The 21639-nt window shown below is 55.3% G+C and overlaps 1 protein-coding gene across 3 annotated transcripts in view; it reads left to right on the top strand.

Moving 5' to 3' along the window:
- The window catches only part of LOC147102027 (alpha-2-macroglobulin-like), a 275879-nt gene that overhangs the window by 130058 nt on the left and 124182 nt on the right, over window positions 1-21639 (top strand). For all 3 annotated transcript variants that reach the window (XM_085964172.1, XM_085964174.1, XM_085964171.1), the window contains exons 25-30: window positions 6706-6787; window positions 7787-7943; window positions 10078-10158; window positions 14599-14761; window positions 15698-15918; window positions 16119-16334. In XM_085964172.1, the coding sequence (XP_085820298.1) occupies window positions 6706-6787; window positions 7787-7943; window positions 10078-10158; window positions 14599-14761; window positions 15698-15918; window positions 16119-16334 (920 nt within the window). The remainder of the gene's footprint in view (window positions 1-6705; window positions 6788-7786; window positions 7944-10077; window positions 10159-14598; window positions 14762-15697; window positions 15919-16118; window positions 16335-21639) is intronic.

Raw genomic sequence — 21639 nt, 5'->3', positions numbered from 1 at the left:
GACGACCGCCTCGCCCGCAGACGACAACGACTCGCTTACCTACACGCTAGCCTCCGTCACTCTGGATCAAGCCCGCCCACACCACCTGTCCAAGTCGATGATGGACATCAAAGTAAACGGCCACGCCACGACCTGCCTGTTCGACAGCGGAAGCACGGAGAGCTTCATCCACCCAGACACGGTGAGCCACTACTCCCTCCCTGTCCTGCCAACGCGCAACCGAATCTCGATGGCATCGAGGTCCCACGCCACGGACATTAGCGGCTACTGTGCTGTGACCTTGTCGGTTAAGGGTACAGAGTATAAAAATTTTAAACTCCTCGTCCTCCCCCAGCTCTGCGCTGCCGTCCTACTAGGGCTGGACTTCCAATCCCACCTCCAAAGTGTAACCCTAGCATACGGTGGACCCCTCCCCCCACTCACAGTCGACAACCAGCGAAGGTTAAACCGCCCACCGCGTAACACCTGCAGCCTATCCACCCTCAAGGTGCCGCCACCTTCCCTGTTCGCTAACCTCACCCCCGACTGCAAACCCGTCGCTACCAAGAGCAGGCGGTACAGCGCTGGGGACAGAGCTTTCATTAGCTCTGAGGTGCAGCGTCTCCTGAAGGAGGGCATCATCGAGGGGAGCAACAGCCCCTGGCGTGCCCAGGTCGTGGTCGTTAAGACCGGCGATAAAAATCGCCTGGTCATCGACTACAGCCAGACCATAAACAGATACACCCAGCTGGACGCATACCCCCTTCCCCGCATATCTGACATGGTCAATCAGATTGCACAATACCGCGTATTCTCGACCATCGACCTTAAGTCGGCCTACCACCAACTCCCTATCCACCCCGAGGACCGCCAGTACACCGCCTTCGAGGCGAATGGGCGCCTATACCACTTCCTTAGGGTCCCCTTCGGTGTCACCAACGGGGTCTCGGTCTTCCAAAGGGAGATGGACCGGATGGTTGACCAGAACGGACTGCAGGCCACATTCCCCTACCTAGATAACGTCACCATCTGCGGCCGCGACCGGCAGGACCACGACGTGAATCTGGAGAAATTCCTCCGTACGGCCCAACGGCTGAACCTCACCTACAATAAGGAGAAATGCGTGTTTAACACAGCGCGCCTTGCCATCCTTGGCTGTGTAGTAGAGAACGGAGTCATCGGCCCCGACCCCGAAAGAATGCGCCCCCTCATGGAGCTACCCCTCCCCCACTGTCCAAAAGCACTTAGGAGAACCCTGGGGCTTTTCGCCTACTATGCCCAATGGGTACCCAATTATGCGGACAAAGCCAGACCCCTCCTGAAAACCACATCCTTCCCCCTCACGGAAGAGGCGTGCGCGGCCTTCTCCCTCATTAAGGGAGACATAGCCAAGGCCACAATGCACGCAGTGGATGAGTCAATCCCCTTCCAAGTGGAGAGCGATGCATCCGACTTCGCCCTAGCCGCTACCCTTAACCAGGAGGGTAGGCCGGTAGCCTTCTTCTCAAGGACCCTACAGGGCCCCGAGACCCGACACTCGTCGGTCGAGAAGGAAGCCCAGGCAATTGTGGAGGCAGTACGGCGCTGGAGGCACTACTTGGCAGGCAAACGATTTACCCTCCTCACCGACCAACGCTCGGTTGCCTTCATGTTTAATAACAAGCTGAGGGGCAAGATCAAGAACGACAAAATCTTGAGGTGGAGAATCGAGCTTTCCACCTATGATTATGAGATCTTGTACCGGCCCGGTAAACTGAACGACCCCCCTGATGCTCTTTCACGCATTACATGCGCCAGCGCGCAAAGTGATAGACTTCAGACCCTCCACAATGACCTCTGCCACCCCGGAGTCACCAGACTCTACCATTTCATTAAGGCCCGCAACCTGCCATACTCCATCGAGGAGGTCAGGACCATGACCAGGAACTGCCAGATCTGTGCTGAGTGCAAACCGCACTTCTATAAGCCGGACAGAGCAAGCCTGATCAAGGCCACCCGCCCCTTCGAGCGTCTGAGCATCGACTTCAAGGGGCCCCTACCGTCATCCGACCGTAATGTGTACTTCCTCAACATCGTTGATGAGTACTCCCGTTTCCCCTTTGCCTTCCCCTGCCCAGACATGACCAGTAACACGGTCATTAAATGCCTGAACAAACTCTTCGCCTTGTTCGGGTTCCCGAACTATATACATAGTGACCGGGGCGCCTCCTTCATGAGCGAGGAACTCCGTCAGTTCCTATTGGAGAGGGGTATTGCAGCAAGCAGGACCACCAGCTACAACCCCCGAGGGAACGGCCAGGTGGAAAGAGAGAACGCGACGGTATGGAAGGCCACCCTCTTAGCCTTAAAGTCTAAGGGCCTCCCAACCTCCCGCTGGCAAGAGGTCCTCCCGATTGCGCTGCACTCCATCCGGTCACTACTTTGCACTGCCATTAACACCACCCCCCATGCCCGAATGTTTGTCTTCCCCAGGAAGTCGACTACGGGAACCACCCTACCAACCTGGCTGACCTCTCCGGGACCCGTCTTGCTGCGAAAGCACGTGAGGGCCCATAAAACGGACCCCCTGGTCGAGAAGGTGAACCTCCTGCACGCCAACCCCCAGTACGCCTATGTGGCTTACCCAGACGGACGGGAGGACACTGTCTCCTTACGAGACCTCGCACCCTCACCCCCCCCTCCCAACCCCCCGAGTCCAGCCGAGGTAGACGGCATGCCGGAACCCCACGAGCCTTTGCCGACTACGCAGACACCAGCTTTAACACCGGATAATGTAACACCGCCGCTGCGACGATCGGAGAGGCTAACGAAGCCTCCGGACAGACTGACATACCAGAGCTGGTAATACACTTCACCCCGCCGGACTCTAATCTAAACAAGGGGTGAATGTGGTAAACCACTGTTATAGTTATCACTGTATATTGTTCTCACTGTTCTCACTGTCACATCACTACACGAGGTCGCCTCTTGTCGCACTGTTATACCTGGGCTGACCACCTCCGACTCCGCCCATTACCTGCCCAGGTATAAAGGTAGCTGACTGGCTAGTATTCCTCCCTGTTGGATCGGATCACCCACGAGGGTGGGCTCTGTTATTTAGCCAATAAAAACCTTCAGTTACGTTCTTAACTCGTCGCCTTTTATTGGACTAATTGATAGGCATATCAAAGGGGACATAGACAGGCTAAGTAAGTGGGCAGAGATTTGGCAGATGGAATACAATACTGGAAAGTGTGAGGTTATGCACTTTGGCAGGAAAAATCGTAGAGCAAGTTATTATCTTAATGGCAAGAAACTGGAAAGTACTGAAGTACAAAGGGATCTGGGGGTCCTGGTGCACGAAACTCAAAAGGTTAGTATGCAGGTGCAGCAAGTGATTAAGAAGGCCAATGGAATGTTGGCTTTTATTGCTAGGGGGATAGAATATAAAAATAGGGAGGTATTGCTTCAGTTGTACAAGGTATTGGTGAGACCGCACCTGGAATACTGCATACAGTTTTGGTGTCCATACTTAAGAAAAGACATACTTGCTCTCGAGTCAGTACAAAGAAGGTTCACTCGGTTAATCCCGGGGATGAGGGGATGGACATATGAGGAGAGGTTGAGTAGATTGGGACTCTACTCATTGGGGTTCAGAAGAATGAGAGGCGATCTTATTGAAACATATAAGATTGTGAAGGGGTTGGATCGGGTGGATGCGGGGAGGATGTTCCCAATGATGGGTGAAACTAGAACTAGGGGGCATAGTCTTAGAATAAGGGGCTGCTCTTTCAAAACTGAGATGAGGAGGAACTACTTCACTCAGAGGGTGGTAGGTCCATGGAATATGCTGCCCCAAAAAGCTGTAGAAGCTACATCATTACATAAATTTAAAACAGAAATAGACAGTTTCCTAGAAGTAAAGGGAATTAAGGGTTACGGGGAGCGGGCAGGAATTTGGACATGAGTCTAGGTTCGGATCGGTCATGGCCCTGTGGGTAGCGGAGCGGGCCCAGGGGCCGTGTAGCCTGATCCTGCTCCTATTTCGTGTGTCTAATTCTGTTAGATTCAGGAGATGGTTCTGTGATAGTAGATTGGCAGTTAGGATCAGATCAGCCATGATCTTATTGAATGGCGGAGCAGGCTCGAGGGGCCGATTGGCCTACTCCTGCTCCTATTTCTTATGTTCTTATGACACTGCTATCAAGCGGCACTTACTCACCAATAACCTGCTAACTGATGCCCAGTTTGGGTTCCGTCAAGACCACTCGGCTCCTGACCTCATTACAGCCTTGGTCCAAACATGAACAAAGGAGCTGAATTCCAGAGGTGAGAGTGATTGCTCTTGACATCAAGGCAGCATTTGATCGAGTGTGGCATCAAGGAGCCCTAGTAAACCTGAAGTCAGTGGGAATCAGGGGGAAAACGCTCCACTGGCTGGAGTCATACCTAGCACAAAGGAAGATGGTTGTGGTGGTTGGAAGTCAATCATCTCAGCCCCAGGACATCGCTGCAGGAGTTCCTCAGGGCAGTGTCCTAGGCCCAACCATCTTCAGCAGCTTCATCAATGACCTTCCCTCCAACATAAGGTCAGAAGTGGGGATGTTTGCTGACGACTGCACAGTGTTCAACGCCATTCACAACTCCTCAGATAATGAAGCATTCCATGCCCACATGCAACAAGACCTGGATGACGTTCAGGCTTGGACTGATAAGTGGCAGATAACATTCGCGTCACAGAAGTGCCAGGCAATGACCATCTCCAACAAGCTAGAGTCTAACCACTGCCCCTTGACGTTCAATGGCATTACCATCGCCGAATCCCCCACCATCAACATCCTGGGGGTCACCATAAACCAGAAACTTAACTGGACCAGCTACAGAAATACTGTGGCAACAAGAGCAGGTCAGAGGCTGAGTATTCTGCGGTGAGTGTCTCACCTCCTGACTCCCCAAAGCCTTTCCACCATCTACAAGGCACAAGTAAGGAGTGTGATGGAATACTCTCCACTTGCCTGGATGAGTGCAGCTCCAACAACACGCAAGAAGCTCAACACCATCCAGGACAAAGCAGCCCGCTTGATTGGCACCCCATCCACCACCTCAAACATTCACTCCCTCCACCACCGGCGCACCGTGGCTGCAGTGTGTACCATCTACAAGATGCACTGCAGCAACTCACCAAGGCTTCTTTGGCAGCACCTCCCAAACCCACGACCTGTTCCACCTAGAAGGACAAGGGCAGCAGGTGCATGGGAACACCACCACCTCCAAGTTCCCCTCCAAGTCACACACCATCCTGACTTACAAGTATATCGCCGATCCTTTATCGTCGCTGGGTCAAAACCCTGGAAATCCCTCCCTAACAGCACTGTGGGGGCACCTTCACCACATGGACTGTGGCGATTCAAGAAGGCGGCTCACCACCACCTTCTCAAGGGCAATTAGGGATGGGCAATAAATGCTGGCCTTGCCAGCAACACCCACATCCCAGAAGCGAATTTAAAAAAGTGTGTGAGTGTAAATGAGTGTAAGTGTAAGTGTGTGATTGCGACTGTGTATAGAAACATAGAAGATAGGAGCAGGAGTAGGCCATTCAGCCCCTCGAGCCTGCCCCACCATTCAATGAGATCATGGCTGATCATCCAAATTCAGTACCCTGTCCCTGCCTTCTCCCCATATCCCTTGATCCCTCCAGCCTTAAGAAATATATCTAACTCCTTCTTGCATATATTTAATTAATTGGCCTCCACTGCCTTCTGTGGTAGAGAATTCCACAGGCTCACCACTCTCTGGGTGAAGAAGTTCCTCCTCATCTCAGTCCTAAATGGCTTACCCCTTATCCCTGGACTGTGACCCCTGGTTCTGGACTCCCTGGCCATCGGGAACATCCTTCCTGCATTTAGTCTGTCTAGTCCTGTTAGAATTTTATAAATGTGTGTGTGCGAGTGCGAGTGTGTGCGAGTGTGTGTGAGTGTGAGTGCGAGTGTGTGTGAGTGCGAGTGTGTGAGTGAGTGCTAGTGTGTGTGAGTGTGTGAGTGAGTGAGTGAGTGCGAGTGAGTTTGAGTGAGTGCGTGTGCGAGTGTGTGTAAGTGCGATTGTGAGTGAGTACGAGTGAGTGAGTGCGAGTGTGAGTGAGTGCGAGTGAGTGTGTGTGAGTGTAAATGAGTGTCAGTGCGAGTGTGAGTGAATGCAAGTGAGTGTAAATGAGTGTGTGTGTAAATGAGTGTGATTTCCAGTGTATGTGTGTGTGAGTGTAAATGAGTGTGAATGTAAGTGTGAGTGCGAGTGTGTGTAAGTGTAAATGAGTGTGAGTGTAAGTGTAAATGAGTGTGAGTGCGTGTGTGAGTGCGAATGTGTGAGTGTAAATGAGTGTGAGTGCGAGTATGTGTGAGTGCGAGTGAGTGAGTGTAAATGAGTGAGTGTGCAAGTGTGTGAGTGCGAGTGTGTGTTTGTAAATGAGTGTGAGTATGTGTGAGTGCGAGTGAGTGAGTGTAAATGAGTGAGTGAGTGGGTGCGAGTGTGTGTTTGTAAATGAGTGTGAGTGCGAGTATGTGTGAGTGCGAGTGTGTTTGTAAATGAGTGTGAGTATGTGTGAGTGCGAGTGAGTGAGTGTAAATGAGTGAGTGAGTGCGAGTGTGTGTAAGTGCAAGTGTGTGTGAGTGTAAATGAGTGTGAGTGTAACACTGTCTCTCTGTGCTTTGGCTCCCGTTTATCCCACTAGTAACCCTCTCCCCTCCCCCACAGGTTACCAGCGACAATTGACGTTCAAACACCACGACGGATCCTTCAGCGCATTTGGGACGAGCGACTCGGAAGGGAACACCTGGTACAGAGCAAGGGGGGCCGTCGCTTCCCCGGCAACTCCCGTCACACACACACCTGGGGCATCCCAAGCACACAGAGGGGAATGTCCCGGCCTCAGCCCCACACACAAAGCAGGAAAGGCCCAGGCTCCATTCCCCGGCCTAACCAATCTCAGCGGGTGTGAGGTGGCTACAATGGTCATCAGTGCCCATGGGTGTGAGAGTTGCGTTAGTGATCACGGAACTCTCTTCAATGACTCATGTAGGAATGAGAATTATATTGTGATAGAAGTAGAGAGGGGGAGAGTGAGAGAGACATAGAGAGAGAGAGAGGAAGAGACAGAGACAAACAGAGAGAGAGCGAGACACAGAGAGATGTAGAGACAGACACAAAGATAAAGACAGGGAGAGAAAGACAGAGAGGGAAAGACAGATAGAAAGAGAAAGAGTGAGACAGAGAGAGAGAGAAAGAGTAGTGAGAGGGAGAGACAGAGTAGTGAGAGAGGGAGAGACAGACACAGAGTCAAAGGAAGAGACAGAGAGAGGCAGAGAAACAGAGAGGGGGCAAGACAGAGAGTGAGGGAAAGACAGGTAGAGAGAGAGTGAGAGAGACAGAGAGAGAGGCAGAGAAAGAGACAGACAGAGAGAGTGAGAGACAGAGAGGGAGAGATAGAGAGAGCCAGAGAGAGGTAGAGACAGAGACAGAGGGAGAGACAGGGGGGGAAAGACAGATAGAGAGAGGGAGAGACAGAGACAGATGGAGAGATAGAGAGAGAGGGAGAGAGGGAAAGACATAGAGAGAGCGGGAGAGACAGAGAGATAGAGTGTGGGACTGAAAGAGAGATAGAGTGTGGGACTGAAAGGGAGAGGGACAGAGAATATTAGTGAGAGACAGAGAAAGAGACACAGAGAGTGATACAGAGAGGCAGATAGGGAGAGAGACAGATAGAGAGCGAGACAGAGAGATCCCACTGTTCTTGTTCTCCCTCCACTGTGTCACATTCCCTCTCTCTCTCTCTCAGGCTGACTGCCTTCGTGTTGAAGTCGTTCCTCCACGCCCGGCCCTACATCTTCATCGATGATTCCATCCTCCGTCAGTCCACCAGCTTCTTCCTGAAATACCGTCTGGACTCGGGCTGCTTCGCCAGTCTGGGCAGTCTGTTCAACAATGCTATGAAGGTACAAGTGTCAGAGGCCAGTACTGAGGGTCAGGGGCAGTACTGAGGGTCAGAGGGCAGGAGTGAGGGTCAGGGGCAGGAGTGAGAGTCAGGGGCAGTACTGAGGGTCAGAGGGCAGGAGTGAGAGTCAGGGGCAGTACTGAGGGTCAGAGGGGCAGTACTGAGGGTCAGAGGGCAGTACTGAGGGTCAGAGGGCAGGAGTGAGAGTCAGGGGCAGTACTGAGGGTCAGAGGGGCAGTACTGAGGATCAGAGGGCAGGAGTGAGAGTTAGGGGCAGTACTGAGGGTCAGAGGGCAGTACTGAGGATCAGAGGGCAGGAGTGAGAGTCAGGGGCAGTACTGAGGGTCAGAGGGGCAGTACTGAGGATCAGAGGGCAGGAGTGAGAGTCAGGGGCAATACTGAGGGTCAGAGGGCAGAAGTGAGGGTCAGGGGCAGTACTGAGGGTCAGGGGCAGGAGTGAGGGTCAGAGGGCAGGAGTGAGGGTCAGAGGGCAGGAGTGAGGGTCAGAGGGCAGGAGTGAGGGTCAGAGGGCAGGAGTGAGGGTCAGAGGGCAGGAGTGAGGGTCAGAGGGCAGGAGTGAGGGTCAGAGGGCAGGAGTGAGGGTCAGAGGGCAGGAGTGAGGGTCAGAGGGCAGGAGTGAGGGTCAGGGGCAGTACTGAGGGTCAGAGGGGCAGTACTGAGGGTCAGAGGGCAGGAGTGAGGGTCAGGGGCAGTACTGAGGGTCAGAGGGCAGGAGTGAGGATTGGGGCAGGAGTGAGAGTCAGAGGGCAGGAGTGAGGGTCAGAGGGCAGGAGTGAGGGTCAGAGGGCAGGAGTGAGGGTCAGAGGGCAGGAGTGAGGGTCAGAGGGCAGGAGTGAGGGTCAGAGGGCAGGAGTGAGGGTCAGAGGGCAGGAGTGAGGGTCAGAGGGCAGGAGTGAGGGTCAGAGGGCAGGAGTGAGGGTCAGAGGGCAGGAGTGAGGGTCAGAGGGCAGGAGTGAGGGTCAGAGGGCAGGAGTGAGGGTCAGAGGGCAGGAGTGAGGGTCAGAGGGCAGGAGTGAGGGTCAGAGGGCAGGAGTGAGGGTCAGAGGGCAGGAGTGAGGGTCAGAGGGCAGGAGTGAGGGTCAGAGGGCAGGAGTGAGGGTCAGAGGGCAGGAGTGAGGGTCAGAGGGCAGGAGTGAGGGTCAGAGGGCAGGAGTGAGGGTCAGAGGGCAGGAGTGAGGGTCAGAGGGCAGGAGTGAGGGTCAGAGGGCAGGAGTGAGGGTCAGAGGGCAGGAGTGAGGGTCAGAGGGCAGGAGTGAGGGTCAGAGGGCAGGAGTGAGGGTCAGAGGGCAGGAGTGAGGGTCAGGGGGCAGGAGTGAGGGTCAGGGGGCAGGAGTGAGGGTCAGGGGGCAGGAGTGCGGGTCAGGGGGCAGGAGTGCGGGTCAGCGGGCAGGAGTGCGGGTCAGCGGGCAGGAGTGAGGGTCAGCGGGCAGGAGTGAGGGTCAGCGGGCAGGAGTGAGGGTCAGAGGGCCAGTACTGCGGGTCAGAGGGCAGGAGTGAGTGTCAGGGGCAGTACTGAGGGTCAGAGGGCAGGAGTGAGGGTCAGAGTGTAGGAGTGAGGGTCAGAGGGCCAGTACTGAGGGTCAGAGGGCAGGAGTGAGGGTCAGGGGGCCAGTACTGAGGGTCATGAGGCAGTACTGAGAGTCAGAGGGGCAGTACTGAGGGTCAGAGGGGCAGTATTGAGGGTCAGAGGGGCAGTACGGAGGGTCAGAGGGGCAGCACTGAGGGAGCACTGCACTGTCGGAGGGGCAGCTCTGAGGGAGCGCTGCACTGTCGGAGGGGCAGCACTGAGGGAGCACTGCACTGTCGGAGGGGCAGCTCTGAGGGAGCGCTGCACTGTCAGAGGGGCAGCACTGAGGGAGCACTGCACTGTCAGAGGGGCAGCACTGAGTGTGCACTGCACTGTCGGAGGGGCCGTACTGAGATAGCGCTGCACTGTCAGAGGGGCAGTACTGAGGGAGCACTGCACTGTCGGAGGGGCAGTACTGAGGGAGCACTGCACTGTCAGAGGGGCAGCACTGAGGAAGTGCTGCACTGTTGGAGGCACTTCACTCTCCCACTGTGCGCTCAGACTGATAAATGTTTCCCTCTATGATTTATACTTGTTTCCCCCTCAGGGCGGAGTCGATGATCACATTTCCTTGTCAGCTTACGTGACCTCGGCATTACTCGAATTGGCAAAAACAGACCACAAGATGGTGAGAGACTCGTATCTTCACTCCCGGTTCATTATATGGGAGGAGGGGGAGGGGAGGGGAGGGGAGGGTGGAGGTGGACTGGCGTGACAGGCTGGTATGATCAACTAACCTGTCACAGGTGTGACTGTCTAGCGTGCCAGACTAGTGTGGCACAGGCAGAAGAGACTAATGTGACTGACAGGCGTGACCATTTAGACAGTACCCTGTTCTATCCTTTTTTAGGTCCAAAGTGGATGACCTCACATTTGCTTACATTGAAATCCATTTGCCACAGTTTTGCCCATTCACTTAATCTGTCGATGTCCCTCTGTAATTTTATGCTTTCATCTACACTGCTTACAATGCCGCCTATCTTTGTGTCATCGGCAAATTTGGATATATGACTTTCTATGCCATCATCTAAGTCGTTAATAAATACTGTGAATAGTTGAGGCCCCAACACAGATCCCTGCGGGACACCACTAGTCACATCCTGCCAATTTCAGTACCTGCCCATTATCCCTACTGCCTGTCTCCTGCCGCTCAGCCAATTTCCTAACCAGGTCAATAATTTGCCCTCAATTCTGTGGGCTTCTACGTTAGTTAACAGTCTCTTATGTGGGACTTTATCAAATACCTTCTAGAAGTCCATGTAAATAACATCCATAGACATTCCCCTGTTCACTACTTTAGTCACCTCCTCAAAAAATTCAATCAGGTTTGTCAGGCATGACCTGCCTTTCACAAATCTCTCTGATCAACTGAAAATTTTCAATGTGTTCAGTCACCCTATCCTTAATTATAGACTAGTAATTTCCTGACAACAGATGTTAGTCTAACTGGTCTAAAATTCCCTGGTTTCCCTCTCTCATCATTCTTCAATAACGGACTGACATGCGCAAATTTTCAATGGTTCCTGAATCTAGAGAACTTTGGAAGATTATAGTTCGGGCATCTGCAATGTGCTCACCTACTTCCTTTAAACCCTGGGATGGAAACCATCTGGTCCTGGGGATTTGTCACTCTTTAGTGCCATTATTTTCTTCATTACTGTTATTTTTCTTAATTTTATTTTATTGAGTCTCTGTCCCCGATTCAGTATTAGTCTCCTTGGGATTTTCGGAATGCTATCCTCTTCCTCTTCTGTAAATACTGATGCAAAGTAATTATTCAACATGTCTGCCATTTCCTTATTTTCATTGACAATATCACCGCTTTCAGTTTTTAAGGGGCCAACATTGCTCCTGACCACCCTCTTTTTCCTAATATAATTGTAAAAGTTCTTTCTGTTGATTTTGATATCCCTTGCAAGTTTCTTTTCATACTCCCTTTTTATAGCTCTTATTGTCTGTTTTATGACCCTTTGCTGTTCTTTGTATCTTTTTTCCATTCGCCAGGATCTCTGCTATTTTTTGCATTTTTGTATGCTTTTTCTTTTAGTTTTAACGCTGTCCCTTACCTCTTTAGTCGTCCATGGCTGTCCTTTTTGGCAAAGAGAGCTCTTGCCCCTCAGGGCTATAAACTGGTTCTGTATCACCTTAAATTCCTTTTTGAACATCCTAGACGCTTAATTGGGCCACACACCCTAGCCGATCTTTCAGCACTAATGTTTTACTCACATGTTTCTTATTTCTCTCACCTGGTTTAATCGCTTTACATCTTTTAGTTTTCCCTTTACCTGTACTGCCTAAAGCACAATTTCTGACTGTTATTCTACTCTCTTCCCTTTTGTTTGTTTTTGTACTATTTTTACTACAATTTCCACCTCAGCCCTCCTCCCTATTTACTAGTTTAAAGTCCTTGCGACCACCCTATTTACCCTTTCCGCTAGGACCCTGGTCCCACGCCAATTCAGGTGGAACCCGTCCCAACGGTGCAGTTCCTTCCTGTCCCAATACTAGTGCCAGTGCCCCATGAAATGGAACACCTTTTTCCCACACCACTCCTTTAGTCATGTGTTTACTTCCCCAATCAGCTTATCCCTACCCCAATTTGCACATGGCTCAGGTAATAATCCAAAGATTATAACCCTTGAGGTCCTGTTCTTTAATTTAGCTCCAAGTTCCTGGTACTCCCCAAACAGGACCTCTTACCTACTCTTCCCTATATTGTTGGTCCCAGAATGGACCACAGTGACTGGATGCTCCCCCACCCTCTCCAGTATCCTTTCAAGCTGGTTTGAGATGTCCCTCACCCTGGCTCCAGGTAGGCAACACACCATGTGGGACTCTCGAACCTGCTTACAAAGGATGCTATCGGAGAGGGGAGGGGTTATCGGAGAGTGGAGGGGCTATCGGAGCGGGGAGGGGCTATCGGAGCGGGGAGGGGCTATCGGAGAGGGGAGGGGCTATCGGAGAGGGGAGGGGTTATCGGAGCGGGGAGGGGCTATCGGAGCGGGGAGGGGCTATCGGAGAAGGGAGGGGTTATCGGAGAGTGGAGGGGCTATCGGAGCGGGGAGGGGCTATCGGAGCGGGGAGGGGCTATCGGAGAGTGGAGGGGCTATCGGAGCGGGGAGGGGCTATCGGAGAGGGGAGGGGCTATCGGAGAGGGGAGGGGCTATCGGAGAGGGGAGGGGCTATCGGAGCGGGGAGGGGCTATCGGAGCGGCGAGGGGCTATCGGAGAGTGGAGGGGCTATCGGAGAGGGGAGGGGCTATCGGAGCGGGGAGGGGCTATCGGAGCGGGGAGGGGCTATCGGAGAGGGGAGGGGCTATCGGAGCGGGGAGGGGCTATCGGAGCGGGGAGGGGCTATCGGAGCGGGGAGGGGCTATCGGAGAGGGGAGGGGCTATCGGAGTGGGGAGGGGTTATCGGAGAGTGGAGGGGCTATCGGAGAGGGGAGGGGTTATCGGAGAGTGGCGGGGCTATCGGAGAGTGGAGGAGCGATCGGAGCGGGGAGGGGCTATCGGAGAGTGGCGGGGCTATCGGAGCGGGGAGGGGCTATCGGAGCGGGGAGGGGCTATCGGAGCGGGGAGGGGCTATCGGAGAGTCGAGGGGCTGTCGGAGCGGGGAGGGGCTGTCGGAGAGGGGCGGGGCTGTAGGAGAGGGGAGGGGCTATCGGAGCGGGGAGGGGCTATCGGAGCGGGGAGGGGCTATCGGAGCAGGGAGGGGCTATCGGAGAGGGGAGGGGCTATCGGAGCGGGATGGGGCTATCGGAGCGGGGGGGCTATCGGAGAGTGGAGGGGCTATCGGAGAGTGGAGGGGCTATCGGTGAGGGGAGGGGCTATCGGAGAGGGGAGGGGCTATCGGAGCGGGGAGGGGCTATCGGAGCAGGGAGGGGCTATCGGAGAGGGGAGGGGCTATCAGAGAGGGGAGGGGCTATCGGAGCAGGGAGGGGCTATCGGAGAGTGGAGGGGCTATCGGAGCGGGGAGGGGCTATCGGAGCGGGGAGGGACTGTCGGAGCAGGGAGGGACTGTCGGAGAGTGGAGGGGCTATCGGAGAGGGGCGGGGCTATCGGAGCAGGGAGGGGCTATCAGACAGGGGCGGGGCTATCAGAGCGAGGAGGGGCTATCGGAGAGGGGAGGGGCTATCGGAGAGGGGAGGGGCTATCGGAGAGGGGAGGGGCTATCGGAGAGGGGAGGGGCTATCGGAGTGGGGAGGGGCTATCGGAGCGGCGAGGGGCTATCGGAGAGTGGAGGGGCTATCGGAGCGGGGAGGGGCTATCGGAGAGGGGCGTGGCTATCAGAGCGGGCGGGGCTATCGGAGCGGGGAGGGGGCTATTGGAGAGGGGCGGGGCTATCGGAGCGGGGAGGGGCTATCTCAGGGGCGGGGCTATCGGAGCAGGGGGGCTATCGGAGAGGGGAGGGGCTATCGGAGTGAGGAGGGGCTATCAGAGCGGGGAGGGGCTATCGGAGAGGGGAGGGGCTATCGGAGCGGGGAGGGGCTATCAGAGAGGGGCGGGGCTATCGGAGCGGGGAGGGGCTATCGGAGCGGGGAGGGGCTATCGGAGCGGGGAGGGGCTATCGGAGCGGGGAGGGGCTATCAGAGGGGCGGGGCTATCGGAGCGGGGAGGGGCTATCGGAGAGGGGAGTGGCTATCGGAGCAGGGAGGGGCTATCAGACAGGGGCGGGCTATCGGAGCGAGGAGGGGCTATCGGAGCGGGGAGGGGCTATTGGAGAGGGGCGGGGCTATCGGAGAGGGGCGGGGCTATCGGAGAGGGGCGGGGCTATCGGAGAGGGGAGGGGCTATCGGAGAGGGGAGGGGCTATCGGAGAGGGGAGGGGCTATCGGAGAGGGGAGGGGCTATCGGAGAGGGGCGGGGCTATCGGAGAGGGGCGGGGCTATCGGAGAGGGGCGGGGCTATCGGAGAGGGGCGGGGCTATCGGAGAGGGGAGGGGCTATCGGAGAGGGGAGAGGCTATCGGAGAAGGTTTATCAGGATATGGGATGGTTGAGTGAGAGATATGGGGAGGAGGGATTGACCCTGTGTCTCTGACCTACTCTCTCCGTCTCCCTCTTGTGTCCAGACGGGAGTGACAGACAGGGCCCTGGGCTGCCTGAGGAAGGCGTTGGAGACGGTGAACAATACCTACACCCTGGCCCTTCTGGCCTACACCTTCACCCTGGCCGGGGACCAAGCCACGAGGGAGCAACTACTACACAGGCTCCAGGGCCTGGCCATCAATCAAGGTGGGGCCTCGTTCTCCCACATTCGCTCCATCCACCTCCTGTCCTGCTCTCTCCTCCCTGTTCCCCTCACCAGGGCCCAGCCTTTTCCGCGGTGGCTGGCTCTTCAACCATGGGGGGATGGAACTGGATATTCATCCAGGGGAAGATGGGACTGACTGTTCAACCCTGGGGAGATGGGACTGACTGTTCAACCATGGGGAGCTGGGACTGACTGTTCAACCATGGGGAGATGGGACTGACTGTTCAACCATGGGGAGATGGGACTGACTGTTCAACCATGGGGAGATGGGACTGACTGTTCAACCATGGGGAGATGGGACTGACTGTTCAACCATGGGGAGATGGGACTGACTGTTCAACCATGGGGAGATGGGACTGACTGTTCAACCATGGGGAGATGGGACTGACTGTTCAACCATGGGGAGATGGGACTGACTGTTCAACCATGGGGAGATGGGACTGACTGTTCAACCATGGGGAGATGGGACTGACTGTTCAACCATGGGGAGATGGGACTGACTGTTCAACCATGGGGAGATGGGACTGACTGTTCAACCATGGGGAGATGGGACTGACTGTTCAACCATGGGGAGATGGGACTGACTGTTCAACCATGGGGAGATGGGACTGACTGTTCAACCATGGGGAGATGGGACTGACTGTTCAACCATGGGGAGATGGGACTGACTGTTCAACCATGGGGAGCTGGGACTGACTGTTCAACCATGGGGAGATGGGACTGACTGTTCAACCATGGGGAGCTGGGACTGACTGTTCAGCCATGGGGAGATGTGACTGGCTCTTCAGCCATGAGGAAATATTGGACTGTGAGGTGTGGGAAGACTGCATATTGGACCATGGGGTGCAGGAAGACGATGTTGGACCATGGGGTGAAGCGTAACTAATGGTGACACCCCCTGCAATCTCCTGTTGCAGATGGGTTGACCCACTGGAAGCGGGCAGAGACGTCTGAGGAAGAGGAGCATCCAGGGTTCTGGTGGAAGGCGCCCTCAGCGGAGGTAGAGATGACGGCCTATGTCCTGCTGGCCCTCCTCTCCAAGCCCCAGGTCACGACTTCCGACCTGGGCCAGGCCATTCCCATCGTCAGCTGGCTGGTCAAGCAGAGGAATTCCTATGGGGGATTCGCATCGACCCAGGTAACCCGGGGGTAGGGGGGTGGGGCGAGAGACAGAGAGGTCAAGAGGTCCAACCTTTCACCCCTCTGCCTGTGCCTGAGCCTCAGTACCACACCGGGTGTGAGATCGGCCAACTCAGCACAGACCGGGGACAGAGCCTGGACCTTTCCTGCTCTGTGTGTGGGCTGCAGGAGTGACTAACCCTTTCTTTGCTCCCTCAGGACACGGTGGTTGCCCTCCATGCCCTGTCCCTGTACGGGGAGTTGACCCACGACAATGACCCCCACAGCTCAGTGTCCCTGACCACAGAGGCCGGATTCCACCGAGAGTTTCACATCGATGCCTCCAACCAGCTCCTGCTGCAGAGACAGCCCTTGGAGGAGATTCCAGGAAACTACAGCGCCCAGATCAGCGGCACCAGCTGCCTCCTCCTCCAGGTGGGTCACTCCTCACTCTTCACTCGCTCCCTCTCCCCCTCCAATACCTCACTCCTTCCCTCCCTCCCACCAACACTCCTGATGTGCCATCAATAACTCAAGGACAAGAAGTTAAAGGATTCAACTGAAGGATTTGAATCACTAAGAACATTGCACGTCATTCTACATCGGATTCGTCTGGCAGAATGACTCATACAGCTCTTGAGACCTTTATATGACAAAAGACAGGGGCGGAGCCAATACACACAATAGGGGAAAAGGGGGCGGTACACACAATACAATGCAGGTAAAACACAGGGGCTGATGAAGACATATATTTCATCACATTCACCCCTTCTACAGATTTAGTCTGTCCGGGGGTGTGATAGTCCTTCCTGAACGTCGCAACAGTACCTCGGGTTCCGACTGGGAGTCCGTGGTGCCCTCCTGGGCATACCCATGTGCTGGGGGTGTTGCAGGTACTTCTGGGGGTGGTGAGGATACCTCTGGGAATGGTGGAGGTTCTTCTGGAGGTGGTGAGGATGGGTCGTCGTCGCTTCCTGCCAAGGCGAGGTCCTTTATGAACACGGTGTCCTCACGCCCGTCGGCGTGCTTGACGTACGCGTACTGTGGGTTTGCGTGGAGTAGGTGTACTGCCTCCACGAGGGGATCCGTTTTGTGGCCCCTCACATGCTTCCGTAATAGGACTGTCCCTGGGGTGGAGAGCCACGAAGGTAGGGACACTCCTGAGGTTGATTTGCGGGGAAAAACAAACATCTTCTCGTGAGGAGTGGCGTTAGTAGCAGTACACAGTAGCGACCTTATCGAGTGGAGTACGTCTGGGAGGACCTCTTGCCAGCGGGAGGTAGGGAGGCCTTTAGACCTTAGTGCTAAGGTGACCGCCTTCCACACCGTCGCGCTCTCCCTCTCCACTTGCCCATTACCCCAGGGGTTATAACTAGTGGTCCGACTCGTGGCTATCCCCTTCGAGAGCAGGTATTGGCGCAGTTCGTCGCTCATGAACGACGCCCCCCTGTCAGTGTGGATGTAGTTCGGCATGCCGAACGTGCAAAACAGGCTGCCGAGGCACTTGATGACCGTGGCACTGGTCATGTCTGGGCAGGGGTAGGCGAATGGGAAGCGGGAGTACTCGTCCACAATGTTGAGAAAGTACACATTGCGGTCGGTGGAGGGGAGTGGTCCCTTGAAATCTAAGCTCAGGCACTCGAATGACCGTGTAGCTTTGATCAGGTGGGCTCGATCGGGCCTGTAAAAACGGGGCTTGCATTCCGCACAGGTGCGGCAGTCCCTGGTCATAGACCAGACCTCCTCGATGGAATAGGGCAGGTTACGGGATTTTATAAAGTGAAATAGCCGGGTGACCCCGGGGTGGCAGAGGCCATTGTGGAGGCCCTGTAGCCTGTCCCCCTGGATGCTGGCACGCATCCCTCGTGATAGGGCGTCGGGGGGTTCGTTGAGGGCCCCCGGCCTATATATTATGTCGCACTCAAACGTGGAGAGTTCAATCTGCCACCTGAGAATTTTGTCGTTCTTGATCTTCCCCCTCTTTGTTGTTAAACATGAAGGCTACCGATCGCTGGTCGGTAAGCAGGGTGAAGCGTTTGCCGGCTAGGTAGTGCCTCCAGTGCCGCACTGCCTCCACTATGGCCTGGGCCTCCTTCTCTACCAAGGAGTGCCTGATCTCGGGCCCTTGGAGGGTTCTTGAGAAAAAGGCTACGGGCCGCCCATCCTGGTTGAGGGTGGCTGCTAAAGCGAAGTCGGACGCATCGCTTTCGACCTGGAAAGGGATGTTTTCGTCCACTGCCCGCAGCGCGGCCTTCTCAATGTCGTGTTTATTGCTGTTGAAGGCGGCGTGGGCCTCGGCCGTGAGCGGGAAGGACGTTGATTTCAGGAGGGGACGGGCCTTGTCGGAATAATTGGGGACCCATTGGGCGTAATAGGAGAAAAACCCCAGGCACCTTTTCAGGGCCTTGGGAGTGTTTGGTAGGGGTAGCTCCCGTAGGGGGCGCAATCGGTCGGGGTCCGGACCGATATCCCCATTTTCCACCACGCAGCCCAGGATACAGAGGCGCGTGGTGCTAAAGACACACTTATCCTCGTTGTAGGTGAGATTGAGCCTGAGGGCGGTTTTCAGAAATCTCGCGAGGTTCGAATCGTGGTCTTGCTGGTCGTGGCCGCAGATGGTGACGTTGTCTAGGTATGGATAGGTGGCTGTTAACTGGTTCTCATCGACCATGTGGTCCATCTCCCGCTGGAAGACCGAGACCCCATTCGTTACCCCAAAGGGGACTCTGAGGAAGTGGTAGAGGCGTCCGTTCGCCTCGAAGGCGGTGTATGGATGGTCCTCCGGCCTAATGGGGAGCTGGTGATATGCCGATTTTAGGTCGATGGTGGAAAACACCCGGTATTGCACAATTTGGTTAACCATATCCGCTATGCGGGGCAGAGGGTAGGCGTCTAGCTGGGTGTATAGATTAACCGTCTGGCTATAATCTATCACCATCCGCTTCTTTTCGCTACCCTTAACTACTACTACCTGGGCGCGCCACGGGCTGGTACTGCATTCGATGATACCCTCCCGCTTGAGTCTTTCTACTTCAGACGCAATGAACCGTCTGTCCTCCCAGCTGTACCGCCTACTCTTGGTCGCTATGGGTCGACAGTTGGGTGCGAGGTTGGCGAACAGAGAGGGCGGCTTGACCTTCAGGGTAGCCAGACCGCACACTGTGAGGGGCGGCTGGGACCCACCGTAGGTAAGCGTGATACTTTGGTGGTGGCACTGGAAGTCCAGACCCAAGATCACGCTCACACAGAGATCTGGCATTATCAACAGTTTAAAATCTCTGTAATCAGTGCCTTTTACCGACAACATAACCGCGCAGAAACCTGTAATTTTTGAGGTATGAGTCTTATCAGCCATGGCGATTTTGCCCTATGTAGGGACTATCGTTAGTGAAAGTCATTTTACCAGGCTAGGATGAATAAAGCTTTCGGTGCTCCCGCAGTCAATCAAGCATTTAACCTTGTTCCCGTTTACCTCTATGTCCATCATCGATCTAGACAACGGATGCGGCCTGGATTGATCCACCGGGATCGAGGCCACCAGTGGGTCCTGGAGGTCCGTGTAGCCAGGACAAGATGGTGGACTCCATGAGGGTGGACAAGATGGCGTCCAAAATGGCCACCCCCACGGCGCGCACGCGGCGGTGGCGGAGTTGGAGGCGGGGTTCCCTCTGCAGACTTTACTGAAATGTCCTTTCTTCCCGCATTTAAAACAGGTGGTGCCCTTCGCTGGGCACAAATGCCTGGAGTGTTTGTCCTGGCCGCAGAAGTAGCATTTCGGGCCCCGATGCATCGCGGCAGTAGTGGGGCTCCTGGGTGGAGGCTGGGGCTCCGATGGTGCTGGGCTGGCCTGAGACCTGGGAGGTGAAGATGGCGGCCCCCACGGCGCGCACGAGGCGGAGTGGGCCGCGTGGCCTGAGGAACAGGATTCAGAGTTCCTCTGGGCCATATCCAGCGATCGCGCTATACCCATAGCCTGTTTTAAGTCCAGTCCCTCCTTTTCAAACAGTTTCTGCCGAATGTAATTTGAACTGAGGCCCGCAATAAAGGAGTCTCGGATCAGCTCCTCCGTGTACACGATGGCAGACACGGCCTTACAGTTACAGTCTCTGCCCAGTACTTTTAGGCTTAGCATGAAGTCCTCTAGTGACTCACCATGCCGCTGCGTGCGAGTAGTCAGAAGATGCCTGGCGTACACCTCGTTTATTGGCCGCACGTAGTGGGCCTTCAGAATGGTGCAGGCATCCTCATAGCTGGTGGCATCTCGGATGAGAGGGGAGACCCGATGACTCACCCGGTTTCGCAGGATTCCCAGTTTCACGTCTCCGGTGGCGGTCGCGGCTGCTATGGCGGTGGCTGAGGTTTCGATGAAAAATTCGAAGCATTGGAACCAGTGTCCGAACTGTGTGGCTGCGTCTGTGGCATGGGGGTCCAGATCCAAGCGCTCTGGTTTCAGGAGTCGCTCCATCTTGGTGTTCTTAGCGATTAAAATTGATGTGCCATCAATAACTGAAAGACAAGAAGTTAAAGGATTCAACTGAAGGCTTTTAATCGCTAAGAACATTGCACGTCATTCCACATCGGATTCGTCTGGCAGAATGACTCATACAGCTCTTGAGACCTTTATATGACAAAAGACAGGGGCGGAGCCAATACACACAATAGGGGAAAAGGGGGCGGTACACAATACAATGCAGGTAAAACACAGGGGCTGATGAAGACATATATTTCATCACAACTCCCTCCCTCCCTTTCACCAACACTCCTTCCTTCCCTCGCACACTCTTTCCCTCCCTCCCTCCTTTTCTCCCACACTCCCTCCCTCCTGCCTACCAAACACCCTCCCTCCCTTACACCTTTGCTCCCTCCTTCCCACACTCCCTCCCTCCCACATGCCCTCCCTCCCCCTCCCACACTGACACCATCCCTCCCTCGCTCACCCCCTCCCACACTCCCATGCTCTCCCTCCGTCCCACACTCACTCCCTCCCACAATCCCTCCCTCCTTCTCACCCACCCTAATTCCTTCCCATCTCCCTCCTTTCCTCCCTCCCTTGCCTCCTCCTCTCCCTCTCTCTATTCCTTTCCTCCCTCTTCCTGTCTCCCTCTCTACCTCTCTCCATTGCCCTCCCTCTCTCCCTCCACCTCCTTCTCTACCTCCTCCCTCCTCAGTAGGGAGCCAGCATCATCCACTATTCCCGGCTCCAGGGATTCCATGAGAAGGTGAGCAGGGAGGGAAGGACCATAGGGAAGGAGGAATTGAGAGTGGGAGGAGGAGTGGAGGGAGGGCAAGAGTGAGGAGAGAAGGGTAATATGGAGGAAAGGATGGAAGGAATTAAAAATGGAAGTGAGGTTAATGGGATGGTGGGAGTAAGGGATACGGGGAGTAAGGGATACGGGGAGTGAGGGATACGGGGAGTGAGGGATACGGGGAGTGAGGGATACGGGGAGGAGGGAGTGAGGGATACGGGGAGGAGGGAGTGAGGGATACGGGGAGGAGGGAGTGAGGGATACGGGGAGGAGGGAGTGAGGGATACGGGGAGGAGGGAGGGAGGGATACGGGGAGGAGGGAGGGAGGGATACGAGGAGGAGGGAGTGAGGGATACGGGGAGGAGGGAGGGAGGGATACAGGGAGGAGGGAGCGAGGGATACGGGGAGGAGCGAGTGAGGGATACGGGGAGGAGGGAGTGAGGGACACGGGGAGGAGGGAGTGAGTGATACGGGGAGGAGGGAGTGAGGGATAC

This window comes from Somniosus microcephalus, chromosome 22 (assembly GCF_052327205.1).
Source record: "Somniosus microcephalus isolate GS21.2 chromosome 22, FLI_Smic_1.0, whole genome shotgun sequence".
Classification (NCBI taxonomy): Eukaryota; Metazoa; Chordata; class Chondrichthyes; order Squaliformes; family Somniosidae; genus Somniosus; species Somniosus microcephalus.
This window is presented reverse-complemented; position numbering and strand designations above follow the sequence as displayed.